Source organism: Capra hircus, chromosome 9, assembly GCF_001704415.2.
Source record: "Capra hircus breed San Clemente chromosome 9, ASM170441v1, whole genome shotgun sequence".
Lineage (NCBI taxonomy): Eukaryota > Metazoa > Chordata > Mammalia > Artiodactyla > Bovidae > Capra > Capra hircus.
In genome coordinates this window covers 475,598-501,494 of record NC_030816.1, presented here as the reverse complement: position 1 = coordinate 501,494, position 25,897 = coordinate 475,598, and the positions used below count along the sequence as shown (strand labels likewise).

Here is a 25,897-nt window from a genome sequence, read left to right as displayed (position 1 = left end):
AAATCCTGACACTACATAGTGGAAACTCAGCTAATATTTACTGAGGGAATGAATGACTAAAGGAGTGAATGAGAAAAGCAGGGATAATAATGGCACCAACTTTATAGAATAACTCTAAGGATTAAATGAGTTGCATGGGCAAGTCATGGTGCAATGCCTAGCATGTACGTTTGTGATAAATGCAGATACTGGGCTGTGGTTAGTCACTCAGCTGTATCTGACTCTTTGCGACACCATGGACACTAGCCTGCCAGGCTCCTCTATCCATGGGGATTCTCCAGGCAAGAATACTGGAGTGGGTTGCCATGCCCTCCTCCAGGGGATCTTCCCAAACCAGGGATCAAATCCAGGTCTCCCGCATTGCAGGCGGATTCTTTACTGTCTGAGCTACTGGGGAAGCCCAAATGTGGGTGGGTGTTGTTTAAATAATAATAATAATAAGTTGATGTTGTTATTCTGGAACAGAGCCCAGTTTCAATCTTAGTGAAGTATAATGGGAGTCCTATTTTCTCAGCTAAAAAGGAAGCCACTGCAGAGATTCTGATATCCCCGTGCTGCTGGTTCAAAATGCCCAAATAGGTGAGGAAGGGGGCAAACACATGTGGTAACTTAGACTAAAATCAGGAACAAGGAGACCCAAGATAGTAGGAATGGTAGCAGTAATGAAGAAAACTGGGTTCAGGCAATGGCTAAGCAGACTGACCACCTGGAGGAACACCTAGAGATGACCTTAGGAGGACCTGCAGGTTCAGTATCACATCAGTGACATCCAGCCCACCAAGAGTCCAAGGTCAATCAGATGCTATAGAAGGTAAGTGTTCGCCCTTCAGTCATGTCTGACTCTTCGCAACCCCATGGACAACTCCGCCAGGCTCCTCTGTCCATGTAATTCTCCAGGCAAGGGTACTGAAGTCAGTAACCATTCCCTTCTCCAGGGGATCTTCCTGACCCAGTGATGAAACCTGGGTCTCCTGCATTGCAGGCAGATTCTTTACTGTCCGAGCCACCAGGAAAGCCCAATCAGACACCATGGGATATTTAAAAAGGACAGGCAGCAGCTCGTCAAGATCAGTGCATAACAGAGTAACACCCAGCTTAACCACAGTAGATTGACAAAGAAGAAACTATAAAGTCTCTTGATTCAAGAACTTTCTGAAGGAGTTGCTCTCAAACTGCTGTATGCATCAGAATAAGCAAGAAGGCTGAAGGTGGCTTCACAGACCCTGAATCTGTGAAGTCAGTAGTCTTGAAGTGGATACTTTTTGCTTAACAAAATCCTCAGATGCTCTGGCAGAGAAGGAAATGGCAACCCACTCCAGTATTCTTGCCTGGAGAATCCCAGGGACGGGGGAGCCTGGTGGGCCGCCGTCTGTGGGGTCGCACAGAGTCAGACACAACTGAAGGGACTTAGTAGCAGCAGCAGCAGATTCTCTGGACACAGACCAAATTTAATAGTCACTTTATTAAATGCTCCCAGAAGCTGTAAGTGCCTAAATATCCAATGCAAAGATCTTCTAAATTGGAATTATTTCACTGTGTCTAAAAAAACTAAGCTCTTCGTTGAACTTGCACACTTTTATGAAGTTCTGACTTAAGCACATAAAACAAATAGTTAAATGTGAACCTGGAATAAGTGCTTAATGGAAAAATGACCAACAAAAAGAAATAATCTATTTTGGAATATTAATCATGATTCATTAAAGTTTTTGAATGGAAATAGTGGCAGACTTTATTTTCTTAGGCTCCAAAATCACTGCAGATGGTGACTGTAGCCACAAAATTAAAAGACGCTTGCTCCTTGGAAGAAAAGCTATGACAAATCTAAGTAGCATATTAAAGCAGCAATATCACTTTGCGAACAAAGATCCATATAGTCAAAGCTATGGTTTTTCCAGTAGTCATGTACAGATGTGATAGTTGGACCATAAAGAAGGCTGAGTGCCGAAGACCTGATGCTTTTGAACTATGGTGCTGGAGAAGACTCTTGAGAGTCCCTTGGACAGCAAGGCGATCAAACCAGTCAATCCTAAAGGAAGTCAACCTAAATATTCATTGGAAGAACTGATGCTGAAGCTGAAGCTGAAGCTCCAATACTTTGGCTACCTGATGCAAAGATCCAACTCACTGGAAAAGACCCTGATGCTAAGAAGAACTGAAGGCAGGAAGAGAAGGGGATGACAGAGGATGAGATGGTTGGACAATATCACCAATTCAGTGGACATGAGTTTGAGCAAACTCCAGGAGCTGGTGATGGACAGGGAAGCCTAGTGTGCTGCAGTCCATGGGGTCGCAAAGAATCAGACATGATTGAGCGACTAAACGACAATTAAAGTTTTTCTAAATTAAACCTGAGTTTTATTAAACTTTTCTATTAAAGCTTATTATAAATACAATAAAAAATTGCAAATATTGATAATTTTGGCATGTGGAGAAAGGCTGAAATACAATTAGCATTCTAGTTTGTAATCAGAAGTGTACTGTGTAACTGAAATCTTTGCTAAATATAACTCCTTATAGTGATACAGTTAGATAACTATATAGTTATATAATTAAATATATAAATAGTCATATGCTACTGCTGCGTCACTTCAGTCGTGTCTGACTCTTTATGACCCCATGGACTGTAGCCCACCAGGCTCCTCTGTCCATGGAATTTTCCAAGCAAGAATACTGGAGTGGGTTGCCATTTCCTTCTCCATAAATAGTCATATATATTTAATTAAATATTCAAATCCATTTTTTAAGGAGAAAGAAGGAAGACTTAGACACCAACCTTGTGCACACATTCAAATCCAAGTGATTGACGTCATCTTTATTGTCTTTTACAGCAACATCTAGGTCAAATGATTCCTGATCTTGGATAGATCTTCGACTTATAGAAGATCTGGAATTTTTCACATTATAAATAACATTAAGCTGCAATAAGTAACAAAGAAGCATAAGTAAAAATTAGCAATAAACTGGTTTAATTATATATTCTAAAAATTAAGTAATGATTCTCTGGGATAAACTCAACTAAATTTGTAATTTTCAATCTAAAAAAATCTTAGTTTTACTAGCTAGCAAAGTATCATTATTTACAAATATAATTATAAACATTAATAAACAATGATTTTTAAAATCAAGAAAAATTGCTAGGGAATATTCAAAATTTCATAGATCATTGTGGACAATATTCACAGATATTGTTTTTTTCAAATACTATAAAACATTCCCATAAGGGAACAAGCTAAACTATTGCCACTAATTTCTAAGCTCTGTTGCCCAGCTGGAGTCATTTTTCACAAACTGGAACTATTGGTAAGATAAATCAAAATATCTTTATCCAAAAGCCCTGGTGGAAGAGAAACCTATTCAACTGCTAGGGCTTCTTTTTGAGCATACAATGTTTTTCAAAGATGATAAAATAAATGGTGGATTTCAAGTCAAGTGGGTCTTTATATCCAAGAAATCTGGCAGTTTGTTTCCAAAAAACAGCTTTGCTTTTTATCACTCAAAAGGGGTCAACATTACTGCAAACCTGAGTCTTCCTTGCCCTCCTTTTTCCAGAGCACTTTCAAAAACATTAACTAAAGGAAATGTCAATACCTATTTCTGGGTAACCAGCTCTTTTGCAATTTTCTTCTCCATTACAAGAAGTACCTATTGGTCCCTACCTTTTGTTCTCTTCATGATCAGTAGGTACCGAATTTACTGCTGTGTCCTCAGACCTCATATAAAAAGCATTTGACTTTATCTATATAGTAATTTATCTATATTTTATTTATCAAGAATGTATTCAAACCAATTTGGTGGTTTAAGTACATATAATTTTTCAAGCTTATCTAAAATATCTTGTGTATTTGCTTTTGGATTTATTATTCACATCAAAAGATAGATTGAGAATGAGTATTTTCACATGATCTTTGTTGGTAAAGACCAATACAAATTATTCACTCTTTCCTCTTTCTATCCTTTTCATTGAATACTGTTCCTTTTAATTGCGATTTTTCCCCCTGATTAAAAGAAAACATTTACTGTATTTTGAGTATTATACAAAATAATCTTCACATTATTTTTAAGTTTCCAAATTATATCTGACCATGTGCCCTAAGCATTGTGTCTTGGCAAAAGCATCTGTTCTTTCAACCAGGATAGTTGTGCTGGTTTTTGAAAAAGTATCTTTACTCTATAACAGTCTTTTAAAAAAACTTTCTCAGGGCTTCCCTGGTGGCTAAATGGTAAAGAATCCACCTGCCAATGCAGGAGACACGGGTTCAATCCCTGGGTTGGGAAGATCCCCTGGAGAATGAAATGGCAATCCACTCCAGTGTCCCTGGGAAATCCCACATGGACAGAGCAGCCTGGAGGACTACAGTCCATGGGCGTCGTAAAAGAGTCAGACACAACTTAGTGACTAAACAACTTTCTCAGTAAAGCTGTCAGGGTTTGTTTGGTTTGTTTTTTCTAACCAAGTACATAATACATGAAAATCATGGGGATTTAAAACCATGTTATTGGGATACAAAATGGATTTTAAGTCCCCATGATTTTCATGTATTATTAAATAAAATAATTTCCATTCAGTATTTTATATACTACCTCTATTTAACTGTATTCCAGTTACACCATAAAAGGTAGATTTCTTTGAATTTTCTTCCTACAGTAGAGCACTGAACATATTATGCTTAAATTGTTGTATTTACAATAATATAAAAATTTACATCAAAGGGACACATTTCCTATCTTCAAGCCAATTACTTATAATAGCATGTTGACCTTCATCCTGTTACATGTATATTAAGAAATGGTAAGTAAAACGCTACATATTTATCAAGTCACAATAGAAACTCTACCCAGCATTAGGTCTGAGCTATATTTTGACAAAAAAAAAAGGTGAGAGTTCCCAACAATTGACATGACTCATACTGGAGGATTTTAACCCTCACCTCAAAAAGTATTTAATACTCAAGAAATATTCTTCTGACACATTAAGTCATATAGTTGCTAGTCCACTCACTAGGCAGTAATAGCTCTAACACTTTTTTTTAAAGATAGTGATTTATTTTACTGTGATGGAAATAAACGTTTAATAATTTTGTCATCTAAGTTAAAGATTTATCAGTGCCTCAAACCAAAGAATTATTATAGCAAGTCATATTTAACAAAACAAAAAATAAACATTATTACATACCTGACAAATAGCATATCCAAAACCATTTGCAGAAATATTAACTGCAGTTGGCTGTACTACAGCAAGCTGAATAAAAGTGAGAAAAAAGTAAATAAGGCTAAGTATCCATATCCAGGTCCTCCCAACCAGCACAGACCACTGTTTTCCCTCATCAGGAGTGTGAGCTGCCTGCATGCTAAAGCTCTAACAACTTTACATGGAAAATACACAGCTAGTGTATTTTCTGAGCTGCTGTACAGCACACGGAGCCCAGCTAGGTCTGGGATAACCTAGAGGAGTGAGATTGTTGCAGGGAGAAGCTCAAGAGGGAGGGGATATATGTATACATGCAGCTAATTCACTTTGTTGTACAGTAGAAACTAACACAGCATTGTAAAGCAATTATACTCAAATAACAAAGTCCTTAAAAAGTTTAATTTAAAAAAAGGACTTCTTTTACACAGGTCACTTTGAAAATCAATTTTGATGATGATAAATAATAATTACTATGACAAAATTAATACCTTATATATGTTTTGACAATTAAAAATACTCTTCTGCAAATAATTTCATTGGTATGTAAATATACAGAATTATGGTCAGTGTCTTTAAAAATGTCACTAATTTCTGTTCATGGTTTAAATTACCTTCAGACATATGAAAATTAGATAAACAAGAATCCATAAAATAATACTTATTATTAGCAAGTTGTAAACAAAATGTTATGATCACACACTTCTTTTTCTTTTTTTTTTAAATTGAAGAGAACTGATTATTCCATAAAAAAAGAATAGATTGCAGCTTGCCTATTTCTTTGTCTAGACAAATCACTTAAATACACATGTTCTGGTTTTAATTAGCATCATGGAAATTAAGCATTCTGTAGCCTGAAATGTTATCGTTCAACAAATAAAAAATACATATTTAATAAAAAATACAGTTCAAACAATTACTCTCCATAATGCCGAAACAGACTCTGTGTTTTTCCCTCTACCCTACTTAATCAAAAATGCACATGAATCAAATTGCTGCTTCATCTTGTGTGTAACAGAAGGCTTCACACAATTATTTTTCAAGTCAATAAAATCCGCCTTCCTTCCCCACTCACCTTACTTCCTCCCACAAATGTTAAACAGTAAATAAGTATTTTCTTTAGACCTGGATCAGGCATGGTAGGAGATTAAAAGCAAAAAGTTGAAAATACAGTCCAGTACTGATACAAGATTAATAAAGGGTATTTTGGGGTAGAATTTTTTTTAAAAAAAGAACTTTACACAGCCCCACAAGTCAAAAGTTACGGGTAAAGCAGATACGAGGGGTGAAGGCAGAGGAAGTGCACATTAGTGCTGTGGAAGCCCCTCTGTAGGGACTGAAGCAAGAAAGGTAAGAAACAGAAGTCACCCCTTCCGCCTCAAGCCTCCCTTAGCATCCAAGTCCCTGGCCTTTCTGAGAACACAGCAACGTGCCATCACTGACCTGGACCATCACTATTCCCTCCTTTTCCTTTGCTATCACCCCTTCTCCCTCAGGTTCTAGTCTTGAAGTCACTGCTTTCCTCCATTACCCTCAACTTCCTGCAAGGTTAGTCAAGGGAATAAAGTTAGGGTCTAGTACAGTCCGTAATCCCATTTTTAAGGAAAAAAATTCTACTACTGGTTCTATCAGCTCCCAAGGGGAATGTGGCACAACCAAAAGGAACTTGGTCTTTGAAACAACGGGTTCAAATCCTAGCTCTACTGTCACCAGCAACATGATTGTGGGCAAGTTACTTAGACTCCCTTAGCCTCGGTTTTATAATATGTATAGTGGGATAAAAGTACTTGCTTCTTAGTCTTGGTTTGAAAAGTAAATACAATTTAACACACATAAAGAAATTTGGCACAGGGTCTGCAAACAGTAGGAGCTCAAAGGGTATTCATTCATCTCCCAATACGACAGAACCTATGTTTTCGCCTTTTCTAAATCTTTGCAAAGTTCTCATACCCTTCTCCCTTCCCCCGCTCAGCAAATTCAGCCATAGGAGGGTACTCCTTCCTGTCAGGACAGGGCTCTGGGAACAAGTTTTTGTTGAAGTCAACAGAAAGGAAATCATCAGCAGAAGGGATCGTCTACACAGACATTCAGATAACCACCCCCTTGTCCACACCTCTGCCATCTGGAGGAGAAAGCGGTTCTGTGTGTCAATCACAAACTTCACAGGACTCAGTGAACTGGGCCCCTCCACAGTCACTTGGATATTTGTCTCTTCTACATTCATTAAAGCTGCAAATTCAGATAGGGCCTTCAAGGCCACAATGGTGTCCTGTTGTGGGGAAAAAAAGATTTGTGCACATAAGCATATATTAAGGCTTCCAAAGAGTGCATTTCAGTAATGTTTAGGATACCACTAGACACTCATCTGCCTTTCTTGGGTGAGGAGCTCGCCTAGGTCCACCTTTGAATTTGGTTGACCTGGATACAGCAAAGACTCAGAAAACATCTGCTGACTAGAGCTGAAATCCTACTGCACCAGATACCACAGGTAGAAAATGGCTACTAAGACAGGGAACTAGTTTATCCTATATGAGTATCAGATATGATGTCTGTATCAAAGATGGAAAAAAAATAAAATTAATAACTTAAGCCTTTAAAGTTACTAAACTTTTAAACTGCCATGTAATTTTATGAAGTCATGAAAAAAAGGAACCACATATTGTAAACATATATTATATATATATATAAAACCAGTCAATCCTAAAGGAAATCAACCCTGAACACTCACTGGAAAGACTAATGCTGACACTGAAGCTCCAGTACTCTGACCAACTGATGTGAAGAGTCAGTTCACTGGAAAAGACCCTGATGATGGGAAAGATTGAAGGCAAAAGGAAAAGAGGGCGGCAGAGGGTGAGATGGTTGGATGGCATCACCTATTCAATGGACATGAACTTGGGCAAACTTCAGGAGATAGTGAGGGACAGGCAGGCCTAGCATGCTGCAGTCCATGGGGTCACAAAAGAGTCAGACATCACTGAGCAACTGAACAACAACATATACATTTAATTTTGTATATAATTAGTTTGGGGCTTCCCTGGTAGCTGAGCAAGTGAAGAATCCGCCTACAATGCAGGAGACCCTAGTTCAATTCCTGGGTCAGGAAGTTCCCCTAGAGAAGGGATAGGCTACCCACTCCAGTATTTTTGGACTTTCCTTGTGGCTCAGATGGTAAAGAATCTGCCTGCAATGTGGGAGACCTGGGTTTGATCCCTAGGTTGGGAAGATCCCCTGGAGGAGGGCATGACAACCCACTCCAGCATTCTTGTCTGGAGAATCCCCATGGCTAGAGGAGCTTGGCAGGCTACAGTCCATGGGGTTGCAAAGGGTCAGGCAAGACTAAGCACAGCGGAGCAGAGTTAGTTTTACATATATATAGTCAGTTATATAAATAAATAGCTAAAGAAACTGAAAGTGATCATCACTCACCTGGGTAGATGCAAAACCTCCCCAGCTATTTCTCTGCCTGCTCAGCCATCTCATAATCGGAATTCCCTCAGGAACCTGATGCTGCAAGAAATGTGAGAGCAGGGCATAGGCTGCGACTTCAATATCCAGGGAGCTCGGCTGCCAGGATTCAGACAGTCTGGATACCGGTGACACCCAGAATTGCAGGCCTCCTGCAGGAGAAAGGTGGTAACAGTCTGGCCAGTTACAGAAAAATTACACTTGATATCACTGAACATTCCTACATGTCCAAGTTCTCCTTGACTAACATAAAAATGCACATATTTCTATACATGTGTATATTTCTGCCAAGCAAATATATGTATAATCACACACACATACAAACAAACATGTCTCTTCTTAAACTTATTAAAATTTATAAACTTTCATCCTTTTCCTATTACTTATATTTGAGGACATTTTGATGAAAATATTTTCCCAAGAGAAGTTCCATATGTCTGGCTCAAGACTAAACAGCTATAAATTTTTTGAAAAAACCCTAGTATATTCCAGACCATCCCCAAATATTTTCAGACACATTGGAAAGAAACTTATTCTGGGAATCTGCCATTAAGCAGCTCTAACATTCTGGGAAACACTCCTTTTTCCATTATCTGAAAGTTAGTGTTATAAGTTCAAAATCCAAGACCCCAAGAAAAAAATGAGAGACCGTGGCCAGCTCAACAATCTTCCTAGAGATAGTCCTACTAGCCCCCGGGAGAAACATCCTACTTAGTACCCACTCCCCCTTCTCTCAAATATTACCATTTAGATGATGATTACATTTGAGTGGAAGGTAACACAACTACCACTTAGCCAAGCAGAGAAGCAGAAATGTCAAGGACTACTTCAGCCACTATGCAATAAATCTTCTAGCCCCCAGCACTGCAATAGGTAATAAGGATTTAACCTAAGATATTGCTAACAACTTGGGTTCAATCCCTGGGTTGGGATGATCCCCTGGAGGAGGAAACGGCAACCTGCTCCAGTATTCTTGCTAGGGAAATCCCATGGACAGAAGAGCCTGGGAGGGCTACAGTCCATGGGGTCACCAAGAGTCAGACACGGCTGAGGACACACACACTGCTAATAATAACACAATATTTTTTACAGTCTCAGAAGCCTTTAAAGCACTTTCCATAATTAGCCTGTTTTGAATTCAAAGAGATTCAAAATCAGTCGACATCACCTAAAATTATTTTTGCCCACCCCATCCCCTTCCACCACACACACACACACACACACACACACACACACACCTGGATCCCTGGCTATAGAGGCCATTTGGGAAGTAATAACATGTGTACTTTTTGTCCTATTGTAGCCCACAAGCAGTGCTCATTCCAAAACTAACCCTAACCCTAACCCTAAACCCTAACCCTAACCCTAACCCTAACCCTAATCCTAATTGAGACTGGATGGTGGATGTTAAAAAATGTTATGTGTTTGTTAAAAAATGTTATGATGTTAAAAAATGTTTATGTTTAAAAAATCATAAACACACCTTGCTAATGGCATTTCTGATATTTGCATTTTTATTAGCATTTTAATTCACATTTTTGAACACTTGCTACGTGGTAAGCCCTGCACATTATCTCATTTAATCCTCACACCAGTCCTAAAAGAGGTGTTATTCCCCTCTGACAGATAGGGAAACTGAAGCTCAGAAAGGTAACAGAACCAGAATTTGAGCCCAGGTCTTTCCAAAAACCATAACCTTAATGATCACTCAAGGCCACAAAACCAGAAATGGCATCAGACAACTGGAAGGGTAACAGACACAAGGCAGAACATGTCTAAAAGAAGGAAACACCCAAGGCACGAAACTCTAGAAAACACCTTGGGGAGAGCAGCTGCAGGGTGACCACGTCAACCCACCGTGATTTTACCCGCATCGCATTTTCATCCTATTCAGATGTTAAGTGCAATCACCCTCATATCTGGTGTATAAAAGTTTCTCATATCAAGCACACATTTCACAATGCGCAAGGGTTACACGCTTTACCTTCCTGTTCTGCTCTCCAAGTCAGCATATCCAAAGCTTCCTTGGCTTTAGGGCTCCTCCCAGATGACAGTGCGTAAGTTACAAGTGCCAGGGTGTAATTGTCGGAAATTCCCCTATCGAATTCAGACTCCAAAAACTGGATAGACTCCTGCACATCAATGTTAGGCTGGAAAGAAAAGAACACACATTTTACTATTCACCATAACCTGTCACCACATACATATTTATATAAAAAGTATTTTCAAACATTCATTCAAAAACAATTTCAGTGTCTATTAAGCATCTGACTTTGTCCCAGACAGTGGAAATCACCCCTGATCACTGACAATTAAAGATCTGCCATGTATTTTGAAAAAATACCACTTATCAGGTTTTACAAGCAAATAGGCACCATTCTGTAGAGGGAATAAAACATAAGAAGTGGAGCTTTTGCCAGTGTTTCTCCCATTGACCATCATGAACTAAGACAAGGACATAGAATGTATCCTGAGAAAGATACTTCACATATATGATCTAAGGTGCTGAAGCTCTAAACTGAGAGGGAAGGTTATGTTCTACATGCCTAGTACTAGGCTAGGAAAACTGCAGGAGCTTAATATTGAGAATGGCTGCTCTTGATTATTTGCGGTCGGCAACAAGCAGTAAAAGGCATCAATCACTGAGACAGCTCTGGAGCAAAATTAAGCTCATTCGCATAACTTTCTGGGCACACCCATCCTCACCCAGACATCCATGCCCACTTAACATGCTTTTTTAGAGTGTGGGTATACTTTTTACTGGGGCTTCCCAGGCGGCACTAGAAGTAAAGAACCCGCCTGCCAATACAGGAGACTAAGACAAGCAGATTCAATCCCTGGGTGGGGAGATCCCCTGGAGGTGGGCATGGCAACCCACTCCAGTATTCTTGTCTGGAGAATCCCATGGACAGAGAAGCCTAACAGGTTATAACCCACTGGGTCACAAAGAGCCAGACATGACTCAAGCTACTTAGTACACAGGCCTGTACCTTTTACTAAATTAGTAGACATTATAATTGCTTCAGGGTAATTTAGAAATTAAAAAAAAATCCTTTACAATCTAAGTTTGCTAGAACACAATCCCAAATTCTGAAGACTTTTCTGTCCTCTAAAAAATTAATTATCATTATCCAATGATAAAATATGTGTTCACTTATCTTACCAATGACAAGAACACTTAATGTTACAAAGCATTTTTAGAATTCTCTTAGCTTACTCAAAAGACTGAGTTGATTTTTTCATTCTCAGCTGTTGGAATGTATCCACAAACGCAAAGCAAAAGAGTACTCCAATTCAAGACTTCAAATGTGATGGAATATTGCAAAATTCTTTATGTTTCCAGATATGTATTTGACCCATCAAGACCTACCTTTCTTGTGATTTCCCACCGATTATTTATTAAAGATTAAATACCTGATACTTTTTATATCCCAGGAGAGAAGTCACAATATAAGCCGTAAGAGTTACAGGACTTTTATTGCCACCTTGAAGCTCACTGTGGATCACTCTTCCTGGCTCCCAAAATTCACCGTTGGATTTCTGATGTCCTTTGAGCCAAGTATATGTTCTGTGTAACACATTCTGATCAATGTCTATGTAAGGATCAGCTTCAAGGAAACATCTTAAAACAAAAGCTGACAACCTTGGTGAAAAGGGGGAAAAATTGCATAAAATACACTTTATAAAGTCCTCCAAATTACACCAAGCAAGAAAACACCAACAATAACACTTTTCCCCCATCAAAAGATTCTCCAAAGGGCCAGTCACTGAAGAAGGAGCAGATGGACAGAAAACAACCAAGAGACAGAAAGTAAACAGCTCAGCCAGGCAGTGGGAATAGTTTCCCGTAAGTGTGGTGGGGAAATTCCAGGTCAACTCACAAAACAGCAGAGTTGGAAAAGAACCTGGAAATCATCTCATCCCACCTCATTATTTTATAGGCTGAGAATCTGAAACTCAGAGAGAGTTAAATAAATTGTCCAAGGTTATTCACCTGTGGACTGTTCTGGGTATTTACCTAGGAAGATCTCATTGCACGTTTGGTTCAATCCTAAAGCAATGGATGAAGTATGTTTAATCCACAATCAAACTGTAGTACTTTTAAGTAGAGCAAATGGATATTTCTATCCTACAGGACAGGAATCGGCAAATTACAGTCTGTGGGCCAATACTGTCTGGGCCAAATACAGCCCACCGTCTCCTTATATGTACCTCTTCCCACCCCTACCCTCCACCTAAAACAGTTTTTGTTGTTGTTGTTGTTGTTTTAAGGAGAAAGGAAGATAGGGAGAAGGGAAGAAGAAAAAACATGCAACTGAGGTTCTATGTAGCTGACAGTGCCTAGCATATTTACTGTCTGATCCTTTAAAGAAAAAGTATGCCAATCTCTGCTACAGAACACTAAATATTGAGGTGAAAAGAACATCAAGCAATAAAACACTGAAACCTTTCTATTAATGGATCTATATGCTGACTCATGCCAAAAGAAAGTCTGAAGCAGATCTGATTCATCCTATAAAAGATTTAGTGTGGTAAATGTTACTAAGATTCAATATGATGCAGTTCTCTTTAACTTTGGGTTTGCAGAAGAATTCACTTCCAGGTCCCTATGAAGTCAGGCATGGCCACAGGACCAGCTCTGATCACGATAAAGTGATAAGAAATCTTACACATAGGCTGAAGCTTTTAATTGCCAGTGCTGGATATCCCAGCCTTCTGTCCCCAGACTGCAGCAAGCCTGGAGGCTCTGGGTGAGATAGGGAGATAGTGGCTGAAACAAAGATGCAGAGCCCCCTGGTGACCCACAGTGGAAATGCAGCATGTGCATAATGTTTGCTAATCAACTACTGAGATTTAGAAGGTTTTTACCACAGCACACTTTAACTAACTCTACTGATATAATTAGCCTGCCTTTTTCTGAATGTAAACAAAGTTAAAGAAAGTTCAAGAAGAGAGTAATCATTCCATTCAAAATCAGCCACACAGAGCTTTCATTCTGGAGGAAACTGAATGTTCATTATTTGACCCCCTCAGTGTTTTTTCACAAAAAAATAACCTTAAAGAAACGACATTGACTGTATTACCACAAAATTCATGTTGAATTGTCTCTGATTTAAAAAAAAAAAAACCTGGACTCCCCAAGTGGTCCAGTGGTTAAAACTCTGAGCATCCACTGCACGGAGTATGGGTTCAATCTCTGGTCGGGGAAATAAGATCCCACATTCTGTGCAGTGAGGCCAATAAACAACTAAAACATTTTTTAAAGCGATCTTTAAAAACGTCTTGAAAGAACTATGTCCCAGTACCCTGTATTTCTAACCAACTTTTCTTGCCAGCTGCACCGTCATCATGAAGTGTTTCATTGCTGCTTTTCCCACCAAAAAACAGAGAGAGAGAGAATTTATGGCTCATCTTTTCTAAATAAAAGCCTCTGATTTATTAGTGTTTTAAAGCCATATTTGAAGGGGAGAATCTCTTTTAAATTCAGTCTCCGGGAAACGAGGCTCCAAGCAGACACAGAGATGCATCTGTCCATTTCACGGCCATCACGGCCTAGTAAGAGTCCATTCCGGGGCACGGACTCGTTCCACTAGCAGAAACACTCACCAAGTGCTTCCAGAAGGGTCATCATTCCCGAAAGCACTGAAAGAGCCATCTTCCCTCTGATAGAGCAGTTCTCTCTGGTAACCTGCAGACAACAAAACAGATCAGCAATGTAATCAAGCTGCAATGAACGGAAGTTTCTAATCATGACTTCATGTTGAGGAGACATGGGCAGAAAATGGGAAAGAGGACATGAAATCAAATAACACTGAATATTTTCCATATGACATACTGTGGGAGATTAAGAACATCAGGGCTTTCCAAGTAGAATGCACAAATTAAGAACTGAGATAGCCCCAAACTGGAATAAAGTCAGAATACTGTTACACAGCCAACATTTCTAGCCATTTGAAAGCAGGTAAATTAGGGACTCTCCTGGCGCTCCATCAGCTAAGACTCAGCACTCCCAGTGCAGAGGGCCCAGGTTCGTTTCCTGGTCAGGGAACTAGATCCCACATGCCGCAACTAGGACTTGGTACAGTCAAATAAATAAATAAAAAATAAAGCAAGTAAATTAAAAAGTGGAGTATTGAAGTCTGGCATTAATTACAATGGTTTCAACGTTTGTATGCTAAGTTGCTTCTGTCATGTCCAGCTCTTTGCAACCCCATGGACTGTAGCCCACCAGGCTCCTCTGTCCATGGGATTCTCTAGGCAAGAATACTGGAGTGGGTTTCCATTCCCTTCTCCAGGGGATCTTCCCAACCCAGGGATCAAACTCAGGTCTCCCGCATTGCAGGCAGATTCTTTACTGTCGGAGACATGAGGGAAGCCCAATTTAATACGAAATATTATGATAAGTAAGTTATCCAACACTGACTGTGTGTCCGGAACTGGTCAAAGCCCTTTACAGGTGTAACTCTGATACTCCCACAACTCTATGGTTATCCCATTTTTTAGAGATGAGGAGACAGGAACTCAGAATACGTCATGTGCAAGGTCACACATTGGTAGGCACTGAAGTTAGGCACTAGCCAAGGTCAATCTGTTTCCAAAGCTGCTGCTTCCTACTAATTCACTGAGCTTTTTCAATAATTAATATATGAAAAGTCCTTTCCCACCACCCCTCCCCCCAGGGACCGTAAATTCGTTCTCTGCAAGTCTGTTCCTGCTTTGTAAATAAGTTCGTTTGTATCATTTCTTTTTAGATTCTACATATAAGGGATGTCATATGCTATTTCTCTTTCTCTGTCTGACTTACTTCACCCAGTATAACAACCAACAAGACCTACTGCACAGCACAGGCAACTCTGCTCAGTGTTACATGGCAGCCTGGATGGGAGGGGAGTCCAGGGAGAATGGATACATGTATAGGTCTGGCTGAGTCTCTTCCCTGTTGGCCTGAAACTATCACAACATTGTTAATCAGCTATACTCTAGTAGAAAATAAAAAATTTATATATATATTAAAAGTCCTGTGCACAGTACCTTTTACATGCTCTCAAAAAACAATAGACATTGCTCTCTAACATGGGTGTAGAAAAGGACTTCCTAACCATCCAAATTTAAGGGAAAAAAATTGACAATAGCAACAAAATGGTTTTAAACTTTCCCATGGCAAAACACTAGAGGCAAAGTTGAAAGGCAGATGACAAACTAAAGGGAGGAGAGGAAGGGAAGGGGAGAAAAGGGAAGGGATGCTCCGGGTCCCTCCAGCGCTAGAGGAGGTGCTTCTGTGGAAGATGGACCAACCTGCGGGGAGGACCAAGTGCCTCGCCTGAGTCACATCAGCGGCAGTTCCCAGGATGGGTTCCTGTGAAACCTTCAGAGAGATGAGATCAGCATGTAGGGAAATTACCCCTCAGCTGGCTGACCTCCAACCATCGCCATTAATATCAACAACTGGCACAGTTCTTTCTCCGGGAGCAGCCAGCCCCGAGGAGGGGGATGACTCGCAGATAGTCTCCAGGTACAGAGTACATTTCCTGAGCTGGTTTAGGTGAAACTGAGACTCCAAACCTCCAGCTCTGCCCCCTGGGCAAAAGAGGAGGGAACCAGAACCAAGAGGATCTCCGGTGAGGCATCCTCCCCTGTCTGAAGCCACCCATGTATCATGAGAGAACCCATGGCTACTTGTCCTCCAAGCCATCCAATTCCATAAGAGAAACAGACAGCTTGCTTGGCTGTAAGCTTTATTGTTAGTATAGTAATTCAGTGTTCCAGGGTAGTCACCTAAATTGGAGACTTTTCATCTCCAGATGAGAAAGGCAAAAACATGGTTTTCTCCAAAAGTTTATGAGGAAATAAGAGTATTGCCTTTAAGTTCATAGTTTTATGAAGAGCTCTTGCATTAGAAAGTAATATATAATCAGAATTAACAGACGCTTCTAAAATTTAAAATAATGATGCATGAACTGTTGTTTATAAAGGGTTGGACAAGATATATACATTGTGGGTCATGAATTTTCTTTGGAATAGTCATGAATGTAAAATATGTACAATTTATCATAATAAAGAGGAAAGTACCACTCATAGAAGCACATAGAAAAGTAAAGTTCTAAACATAATTTGTCTTAGTTTATCACAAGTGTCACAACTGCATACAAATAAAAGAAGTAAAATCAGCTGTTTGCGGCTGTATCAATATCTTTCTCTGGCCAAAAAAAAAAAAAAAACTGATTAAAATATTCTCTATACTAAAAGAAAAGTATTCATTATCAACTTCCTTACTCTTTCTGATATGAAATGGACAGTGAGAAATTCACCAACATTTTTTTTAGTATCTTCACTACTGCCTCTAGCCATTCTTGTGAAGGCCAAATGCAGCATCAGAGTTCTGAAACCTACTGTTCCCTGTCTTTCAACAGAGAAAATACAATGTGTTTTCAACTAAGTTTGGTCTTACTTGAAAAACTGAGCTGCAGGAACTACAATTTAAATATTTGAACAAGTTTTCATTTTATGACTCTCTTTTTCTTTTTGACAGTAAAAGATACTTCATTCAATGATGTAACTGTTGTTTCGATAAAAAAAAATAATAATAATACAGGGTTAGGTCACAGGACTCCTGGGCCAAGCATGATTTAAGGAAAACCATGCGCTGTTCACAAATGTATTTAATCATATAATCATGACTTGTGTCAAGCCACTTTAATCCCTTAAAAAAATTAAAACAACTATGGTATATTTTTTAAAACTTTGGCAAACGTGATAGCAAAAGGAAAAACAGAGCCTCTGAAATGAGGCACTGATCTCATAATGAAAATCATGACATAGAGAAGTTTTTGTCTACTACTTTATAACTAATATGATTTAGTTCATCATGTGAAAAGATGCATTTTTGAGGAGCTCACTGGAGAAGACTCTAGAGAGTCCCTTGGACTGCAAGGAGATCTAACCAGTCCATCCTAAAGGGTGTTCATTGGAAGTCCTGGGTGTTCACTGGAAGGACTGATGCTGAAGCTGAAACTCCAATACTTTGGCCACCTCATGCAAAGAACTGACTCATTTGAAAAGACCCTGATGCTGGGAAAGAATGAAGGCAGGAGGAGAAGGGCACAACAGAAGATGTTTGGATGACATCATCAACTCAGTGGACATGAGTTTGAGCAGACTCCAGGGGACAGTGAAGGACAGGGAGGCCTGGCGCGCTGCACTCCATGGGGTCACAAAGAGTTGCACGCGACTGAGCAAATGAACAACAACAGCTGGACTGATTCCCATCAGCCATTTCGCCAGCTCAAAAGGTAACAGGTTCAAATCTCCAGTCACATTTCCTAGTTCATAAAAACCTGCCAGAGCCAGGTAGACACTGTGGTGTTTAGAAATAACCATGCATCGTGGAAACACCTGAGAGATCTTCTAGACTCAAGCTCCACATTAGGATGATCAACCTAAAGCCCAACGAAGTTAACGCTGATACAAATATCCTCACCCATTCTTCACGTACTGAGGGGCCCAAATGGTAAACCTGTGGAGAAGAGATTCAAGCAGTCCCCGCTGTCAGGGAGCTTACCTTCTAGGGCAGGAGACAGTCAGATAATGGAAAAACAAGAACATTTTAAATAATGTCAAGTGTGATGAAGAATATACTAAGTGGCATAATTTAAGAATATTAAATGGCATAATTTAAGAATATATTAAATGGCATAATTTAAGTCAGAGCTACTAACAGGCCAGAGAAAGGCCACTTTGAGGAAAATACCACTTAGATGACCAGAAAGAGCCAGCCTTGGAAAGATGCGGAGGGAGAGCACCCCAGGAGAAGGCAGGACAGGTGGGAAGACCCTGCGCACCGCGGCCCTGGGAGCGCACCAGACAGCGGGACAGAGCCCTGAGGGGGCAGTTGCAGGAGAAGTGAAAGAAGGGTCCGGCGTTCGCTCAGGGCCTGCAAGCCCCGGCCAGGAATCCGGAGGGGAACTTACGACAGTCTCATGATCTTGACATTATCCAAGGATCCTTTTTATTATAAAATATGCAGAAACTGAATTAAAGGAAGGTGAGCATGTTGGCATAGAGTGTTATTCTGGAAGCCACTGGAGTAGGTGGGGAGCAACCACGCGTCAGAATAAAGCCATCGGCCTGGGATGGGGAGAGTGGAGGGACTCACACTTGTTCTTAGAGGCGGAACAGGCAGCACTGACTTGCTGACCTGAGGTCCTATCTCCTAGTTTAGATGCAACTAAGTATATAACAGCTGGTAGTTCCTGGGCATTTACTCTACGTGAAAATACTTCATTCAGTCTTCAAAACAGCCCTGAGAAGTGGGTGCTCATTTACCCATATCTTACAGGTGGAGAAACGAGGCTGGGAAACCAGCCCAGAGCAGGAGGCACGGTTCAGAGCCCAGGGCTGACAGCCCCCAGCGAAGCCAGAACCATGGCTCCACCCCACGCGGTAGGGGGCTCGCCCACCTCCCAGCTCCAGGGCTCTTCATTCTGCCCACCCAGCCTCTACTGCCCTCTGGCGGCTCTGCGCCCTCTAGCAATCAGCAAATGCAACGCACGGCTGCTTTGAAACTGCAGTTTGGCACATGTCTTGCTGGGACAGGCCTGGAGGACCAGCACTCCTTTTAGAACAACAACAAAAAAAAAAAAAACCGGATACTGAGGATTTGGAGTGTTCATTTTTTAGGGCATCTGTGAATACTAACCCACAGCAAAGTGGCTAGGACAAAAACTCAAATTCTTAAGGGGTAAATTATTATTCCTTAATGGGCTTCCCTTGTGGCTCAGCTGGTAAAGAATCTGCCTGCAATGAGGGAGACCTGGGTTCAATCCCTGGGTTGGGAAGATTCCCTGGAGAAGGGAAAGGCTACCCACTCCAGTATTCTGGCCTGGAGAATCCCATGGACTGTATAGTCCATGGGGTCGCAAAGAGTCGGATACGACTGAGTGACTTTCACTCCAAATGGTTCATGCTAGAAAACTTATTCTGTCTCTTTAAAGCATTGATATTTGATTGGCCAACATTCCGGAAATATATAAAATATTCCATCAGTGGCATTTTCTAAAATATTTCACTTTATTTTATTTGTTGTTTTTCAGTCACTAAGTCGTGTCCTACTCTTTGTGACTCTGGACTGCAGCATGCCAGGCTTCTCTGTTCTCTATACTCTCTCAAAGAATGTAATATATCAAAGAATATCTCAAAGAATGTAATATATCAAGTTATAAAGCACCAGTCTAGTGCCTACATACTCTCTACTTGACCAGCCAAATCTTGTCTGTAAAAGATGCAGTTATGAAAAATAGTTTTTACTCATCTCCTTAACTATAACTATTATGGCTTTATACCAACATCTCACCTGATTTTAGTGTGGCATATACTATGCCAAAGCCTTTGACTGTATGGATCACAATAAACTGTGGAAAATTCTGAAAGAGATGGGAATACCAGACCACCTAACCTGCCTCTTGAGAAACCTACATGCAGGTCAGGAAGCAACAGTTAGAACTGGACATGGAACAACAGACTGGTTCCAAATAGGAAAAGGAGTACGTCAAGGCTGTATATTGTCACCCTGCTTATTTAACTTATATGCAGAGTACATCTTGAGAAATGCTGGGCTGGAAGAAGTGCAAGCTGGAACCAAGATTGCCGGGAGAAATATCAATAACCTCAAATATGCAGACGACACCACCTTTATGGCAGAACTTGAGGAAGAACTAAAAAGCCTCTTGATGAAAGTGAAAGAGGAGAGTGAAAAAGTTGGCTTAAAGCTCAACATTCAGAAAACTAAGAACATGGCATCCAGTCCCATCACTTCATGGCAAACAGATGGGGAAACAGTGGACACAGTGGCTGACTTTATTTTTCTGGGCTCCAAAATCACGGCAGATGGTGACTGCAGCCATGAAATTAAAAGATGCTTACTCCTTGGAAGGAAAGTTATGACCAACCTAGACAGCATGTTAAAAAGAAGAGACATTACTTTGCCAACAAAGGTCTGTCTAGTCAAGGCTATGGTTTTTCCGGTGGTCACGTATGGTTGTGAGAGTAGGACTATAAAGAAAGCTGAGCACCAAAGAATTGATGCTTTTGAACCTGCGGTGTTGGAGACTCTTGAGAGTCCCTTGGACTGCAAGGAGATCCAACCAGTCCATCCTAAAGCAGATCAGTCCTGGATGTTCACTGGAAGGACTGATGTTGAAGCTGAAACTTCAGTACTTTGGCCACCTGATGTGAAGAGCTGGCTCACTGGAAAAGACCCTGATGCTGGGAGGGATTGGGGGCAGGAGGAGAAGGGGACGACAGAGGATGAGATGGCTGGATGGCATCACTGACTCGGTGGACATGCGTTTGGATGGACTCTGGGAGTTGGTGATGGACAGGGAGGCCTGGCGTGCTGCGGATCATGGGGTCGCAAAGAGTCAGACACGACTGAGCGACTGAACTGAACACTATACCAAGAATCCCTGGTACCACTACTTAAACTTAATCATAAGTTTAAGGCAAGCTTGTTAGTGATTTGGCTAACTTTTCCACAGTTAAGAATTAGAAAACTCAGTAAAGACATTATTTTAATGTGAGCTTTTCCTCCAGGTTCCCTCATTAGGAAAGGACACGTTTATCCTAAACTAACTGCTGTGTAATAATGATAATAACTTACCCTGTTACCCTGTTTCCAATAAGCTTGCCTCTTGGAAAAAAAGCAGCTCCTGTATTTATATATTTAAAATATGACTGAATCACTTTTAAAATCAGTGGATTTTATCAAGCAAACATAGTTCATAGATCACGAAGGCCATTCCAGGTAGAGGACATGCAAAGATGCATTACATGAAGATCATAAGTACTTGGAAATCACAGAGGAAATGTCTTAGTATATAAGTACCATTTTTCTTGAAACATTAATAACGTGTTTTCTGCATATATGATAGAACATTTGATATTTTTACCATTGGTTTTAAATAAATTAATAGCTAAACTGAAAAAAACATGGCTGATTCACAAACATATGCAGAAAGGAGAATAATTTTTAAGGGGCAGCTCAGTACCTCCCTGGTGGCTCAGACGGTAAAGCATCTGTCTACAATGCGGGAGACCCGGGTTCAATCCCTGGGTTGGGAAGATCCCCTGGAGAAGGAAATGGCAATCCACTCCAGTATTATTGCCTGGAAAATCGCATGGAGAGAGGAGCCTGGTAGGCTACTGTCCATGGGGTCGCAAAGAGTCGGACACGACTGAGCGACTTCACTTTCACTTTCTTTCAGTACAGAAAGCACCAATTGCTACATCTTTGAGAATTTTCTAGAGGACTTAAGGACCTGGGCATGAGATGTCATAAATTCCTGCAAAGTATCAGTCGCTCCGTCGTGTCCAGCTCTTTGTGACCTCAGGGATTATGGCCCACCAGGCTCTTCTGTCCATGGAATTGTCTAGGTAAGAATACTGGAATGGGTTGTCATTTCCTTCTCCAGGGGATCTTTCCGACCCAGGGATCGGAACTTCTCCTACATTGCAGATTCTTTACCATCTGAGCCACCAGGGAAACCTAAATGCCTGAAACACCTGGCTCTAATTTGATGGAAACTCTACCACTATCTCCTTCACTGCAGAAGTCAGGTCACATCCAGCCCTGATCCCAGTCCCCAGCCTCCCTTAAGTCTGTCCTCCCACGCAGCCCCAAACTTGCACTCAGCCCGTGTTTGCCCACCTAGCCCAAGGGGCGCTCAGGAAACTGACTGCAGCTCAGCTTCCTGGATCTAACATCTCACAGGTCACTCTGGTCTAACCTGACACCCGAGATTCTAACCTCTGGCCTCTCTTTCCCTACAGGGGCCATGGGCCTCCCTTCCTATTTTTTCAGAACTCCCATTGAGACCTCTTGCATGTTGGTCATACTGAAGAGTCTTAGCCCAATTCCTGGTCCTCCTCCATCCTCTCCTATTGCTTCCAACAACCTAAGAATGTTGCAAAGTAATGCTATCTCTTGGCATTCTGACCATGGACTTGGGAGGCAGGCCATCCAGTGGAACCATGGGGAAGTTATTTAGCCTCCCATACCTCAGTTTTCTCATTGGCAAATGGAAGCAATAACAGTCTCCTATCTCCAAGGGCTTTTGTGAAAATTAAATTAAAATATTTGTAAAACAGGGTAAGTTATTATCATTATTACACAGCAGTTAGTTTAGGATAAACATGCCCCTTCATAATGAGGGAACCTGGAAGAAAAGCTCACATTAAAATGACGTCTATACTGAGTTTTCTCATTCTTAACTGTGGAAAAGTTAGCCAAATCACTAACAAGCTTGCGTCTATTGGCATTTAACCCATTCATTGTTTTAAAAAAGGTAGGATGTAAAGTGTCCATTCAATTTATAGATTATATTGAACAAGCAGTTTCCTATAATTTTGACCAATTTCCTCATCAGTTTGATGGACAGCAGGTACCCCAAACTGTGCAGAATGATAAACTCAGCCACACAGAGATGTTACTTCTTCTTGTTTAGTCACTAAATCATGTCCAGTTGTTCTGTGACCCCATGGACTGTAGCTCACCAGGCTCTTCTATGCATGTGATTTCCTAGGCAAGTATACTGAGTGGGTTACCATTTCCTTCTCCAGGGCATCTTTCTGACCCAGGGATTAAACCAGCATCTCCTGTACTGGCAGGCGGATTCTCTACCCCTGAGCCACCTAGATCTTGCTAGAGGTCCCCTAATGGAAGCGCAAAGCTGAAACTGTGACTCTGGGTGGCTAGCTTTTAGAGTATTGGGAAAAAATCAAGTTTACATTGTTAAAAATGCCTCACAACTTTCCATTTTCTCCTAAGTACGGACATTAAGAGTATGGATTCTGGGGCCAGACAGTGAGTTCAGACCCCAGGTCTGCCACTCACCTGCTAAGTGACCTAACAAGTTAGGGAATTTTTCTGTGCCAGATTTTTACAGACTTTCATCTGTAAAAAGAGGAGGACAATAACCATACTGACTGTGACCAGTAAGTAAAATATTATGTAAGGTGCTTAGAACACTGCCTGCCACATTTGTAAGCATCAACCGATGTTAATTATTATTAGTAGTAACTTGTGACACAGAGCATCTGTGTGTCTGCAAACAGCATCAGCCTCCCCAGGGCGCCAGGGCAGAGGTATCATGTTTTCCATGTGGCCAGGAGGGGGCCCCATACTCACTCTTCCCTCCTAGCCCCCAGCTACTTCGAATGTTAAAAGCCCCCTCCACGTGATGCCACACGTGTTCATTACATACAGACTTTCTCCACTGAACACGGACTTCCCTGGGAGGAAAGGCCTGACTTCCTGCTGCCTCAGCATGGGAACTGACCCTGGCCCCTAAGAGATACTCCAGACATGTGGAATGACTCAATGAATACTCATTTCTTCATATTTTTGCTGTTGTTCAGTCACTAAGTCGTGTCCACCTCTTTGCGACCCCATGAACTGCAGCACACCAGCCTTGCCTGTCCTTCACCATCAGATTTTTAAGTAACATTAAATTTCCGATCCCTTATGAAAATATAAGCCCCTCCAGGATCAAACTCCTTTAACAAACATCTTAGCAGCAGTCAGTGAGCCTGGAGCTGAGGACAAGTAGTGACAGCTGTTAACACTTCAAGCACATTCCACACCATCTCATGTCACAATCACACAGCAAAGACAAAATCTGTCCATTTTGAAATACAGTCTAGAGTCAGCTCTGACCAAAAACAAACCAAAAACAGAAGCAAATGCATTTTTACAAAAAAAAAAGTATATTTCTAAAATGCTTACCTTGCCTCATAAAAGAAAGGGCTTTTTCTTTTAAATTCTCAGTCAATTGTTTCTTTTTAGTCAGATAATCCAAAACATAAATATTTGGAGCAAAATTTATCATGTTCTGTTCACCACAGCCATAAGGCATCCGAATCAGGGAGTCTAAGCCATTGATGGAAGAACCAAGAATATCTCCTGAAAGCACAAGATATTTATCAAGGTCAGCAAATCCCCAATAACCATACCTCCTACTGGGAAAGAGAGCAGAAGGCGCCCAACACTGAAGCACTATGACTATCTCACTGCCAGGAACACAGCAGAAACTTTACATCAGGCTTTTAGGAAGATTGGTCAAATAAATGATTATACAATGGTACTGAACTTGTAGATTATGCAACAATTAGGAGACTCTTAGCTCAAAGATACAGCACATATAAGCAAACTGTAAGTTTTTTTTTTTTTTAATTTCTAACCAAAATGTCAGGATTTGCATTAGGAAATCATCATTCTTATACAGGGAAGTAAAGTTTTACTATTAGTATTCTTCACATAAATAGAACTTTATTTTGACTTCCTTACTAATACACTATACGATCTTGAGAAATGACATTCTAAGGACAGGGCTTGTAGTATTTTTCAATGTGCTTTATTTTCAACAACAAAGTAGAACTAACTGGTATATATGTTTCGGTGAGTCTCAGGATCAAAACGGGTTAAAAGTACTTTTCAAAGTTAATAACATAAAGTTAAACAAAACACACTCTTACCCACATTCCTCTACCTACATTCCAGGACCATGACTCTAGAAAATAAGTAGAAATTTAGAAATGTAAAGGCTGAGTTCTAATTTTGACCTCACTGTGGTTGAACTGTGGAGAGAAGAACATTCGTCAGTGTGGTTTACTTTAAAAATGTCACCATTCCAAGTCCAAATACCTATTAAAAACTTGCTCCTAGAAAAATGAATCCAAATAAGAGAGGAAGACTTTCGCGTGGGTAGGCTGCAGTCATGCTAGAGTACCATGTCTTAAACTTTAGATGTTAACTCAGAGAAGTAAACACCAGTGCAGGTTTTGTTTCTTATTATTACCACTACTGCACATTATGCTTTTAATATTCAAAGTGAACATAAACTTGGACTTTTAATATTCAAAGAAGCAAGCCAATATTCACCAAGGAAAACACAAATAGGTTTTTTAATAGAAAATAAAAAACCAAACAGGTTTTTAAAAATAAATACTATATAAAAATAAAACTTGAAAAAAACATTACTTTAAATCAAACTTTAAAATTAAACTTCAGAATAGTCAACAACCACAGGCAGATTCATTCCAACATAAGGAAAGATGGTACACACTCAAACTTCAAGGCTCTTGAGGGGAAGGGATAGTTAGGGAGTTTGGGGATGAACATATGTGAAAGCGCAATTGCTCAGTCGTGTCCGACTCTTTGCGACCCCATGGACTGTAGCCTACCAGGCTCCT

General features: G+C 40.5%; 1 protein-coding gene across 1 annotated transcript in view; it reads right to left on the bottom strand.

Moving 5' to 3' along the window:
• The window catches only part of CD109 (CD109 molecule), a 138,564-nt gene that overhangs the window by 11,832 nt on the left and 100,835 nt on the right, over positions 1 to 25,897 (bottom strand). Inside the window, exons 23-30 of the mRNA XM_018052866.1 lie at positions 24,432 to 24,608; positions 14,261 to 14,342; positions 12,068 to 12,296; positions 10,638 to 10,803; positions 8,615 to 8,805; positions 7,299 to 7,454; positions 5,174 to 5,239; positions 2,774 to 2,916 (exon numbers count right to left, since the gene is read on the bottom strand). Coding sequence (XP_017908355.1) covers positions 2,774 to 2,916; positions 5,174 to 5,239; positions 7,299 to 7,454; positions 8,615 to 8,805; positions 10,638 to 10,803; positions 12,068 to 12,296; positions 14,261 to 14,342; positions 24,432 to 24,608 — 1,210 coding nt within the window. The remainder of the gene's footprint in view (positions 1 to 2,773; positions 2,917 to 5,173; positions 5,240 to 7,298; positions 7,455 to 8,614; positions 8,806 to 10,637; positions 10,804 to 12,067; positions 12,297 to 14,260; positions 14,343 to 24,431; positions 24,609 to 25,897) is intronic.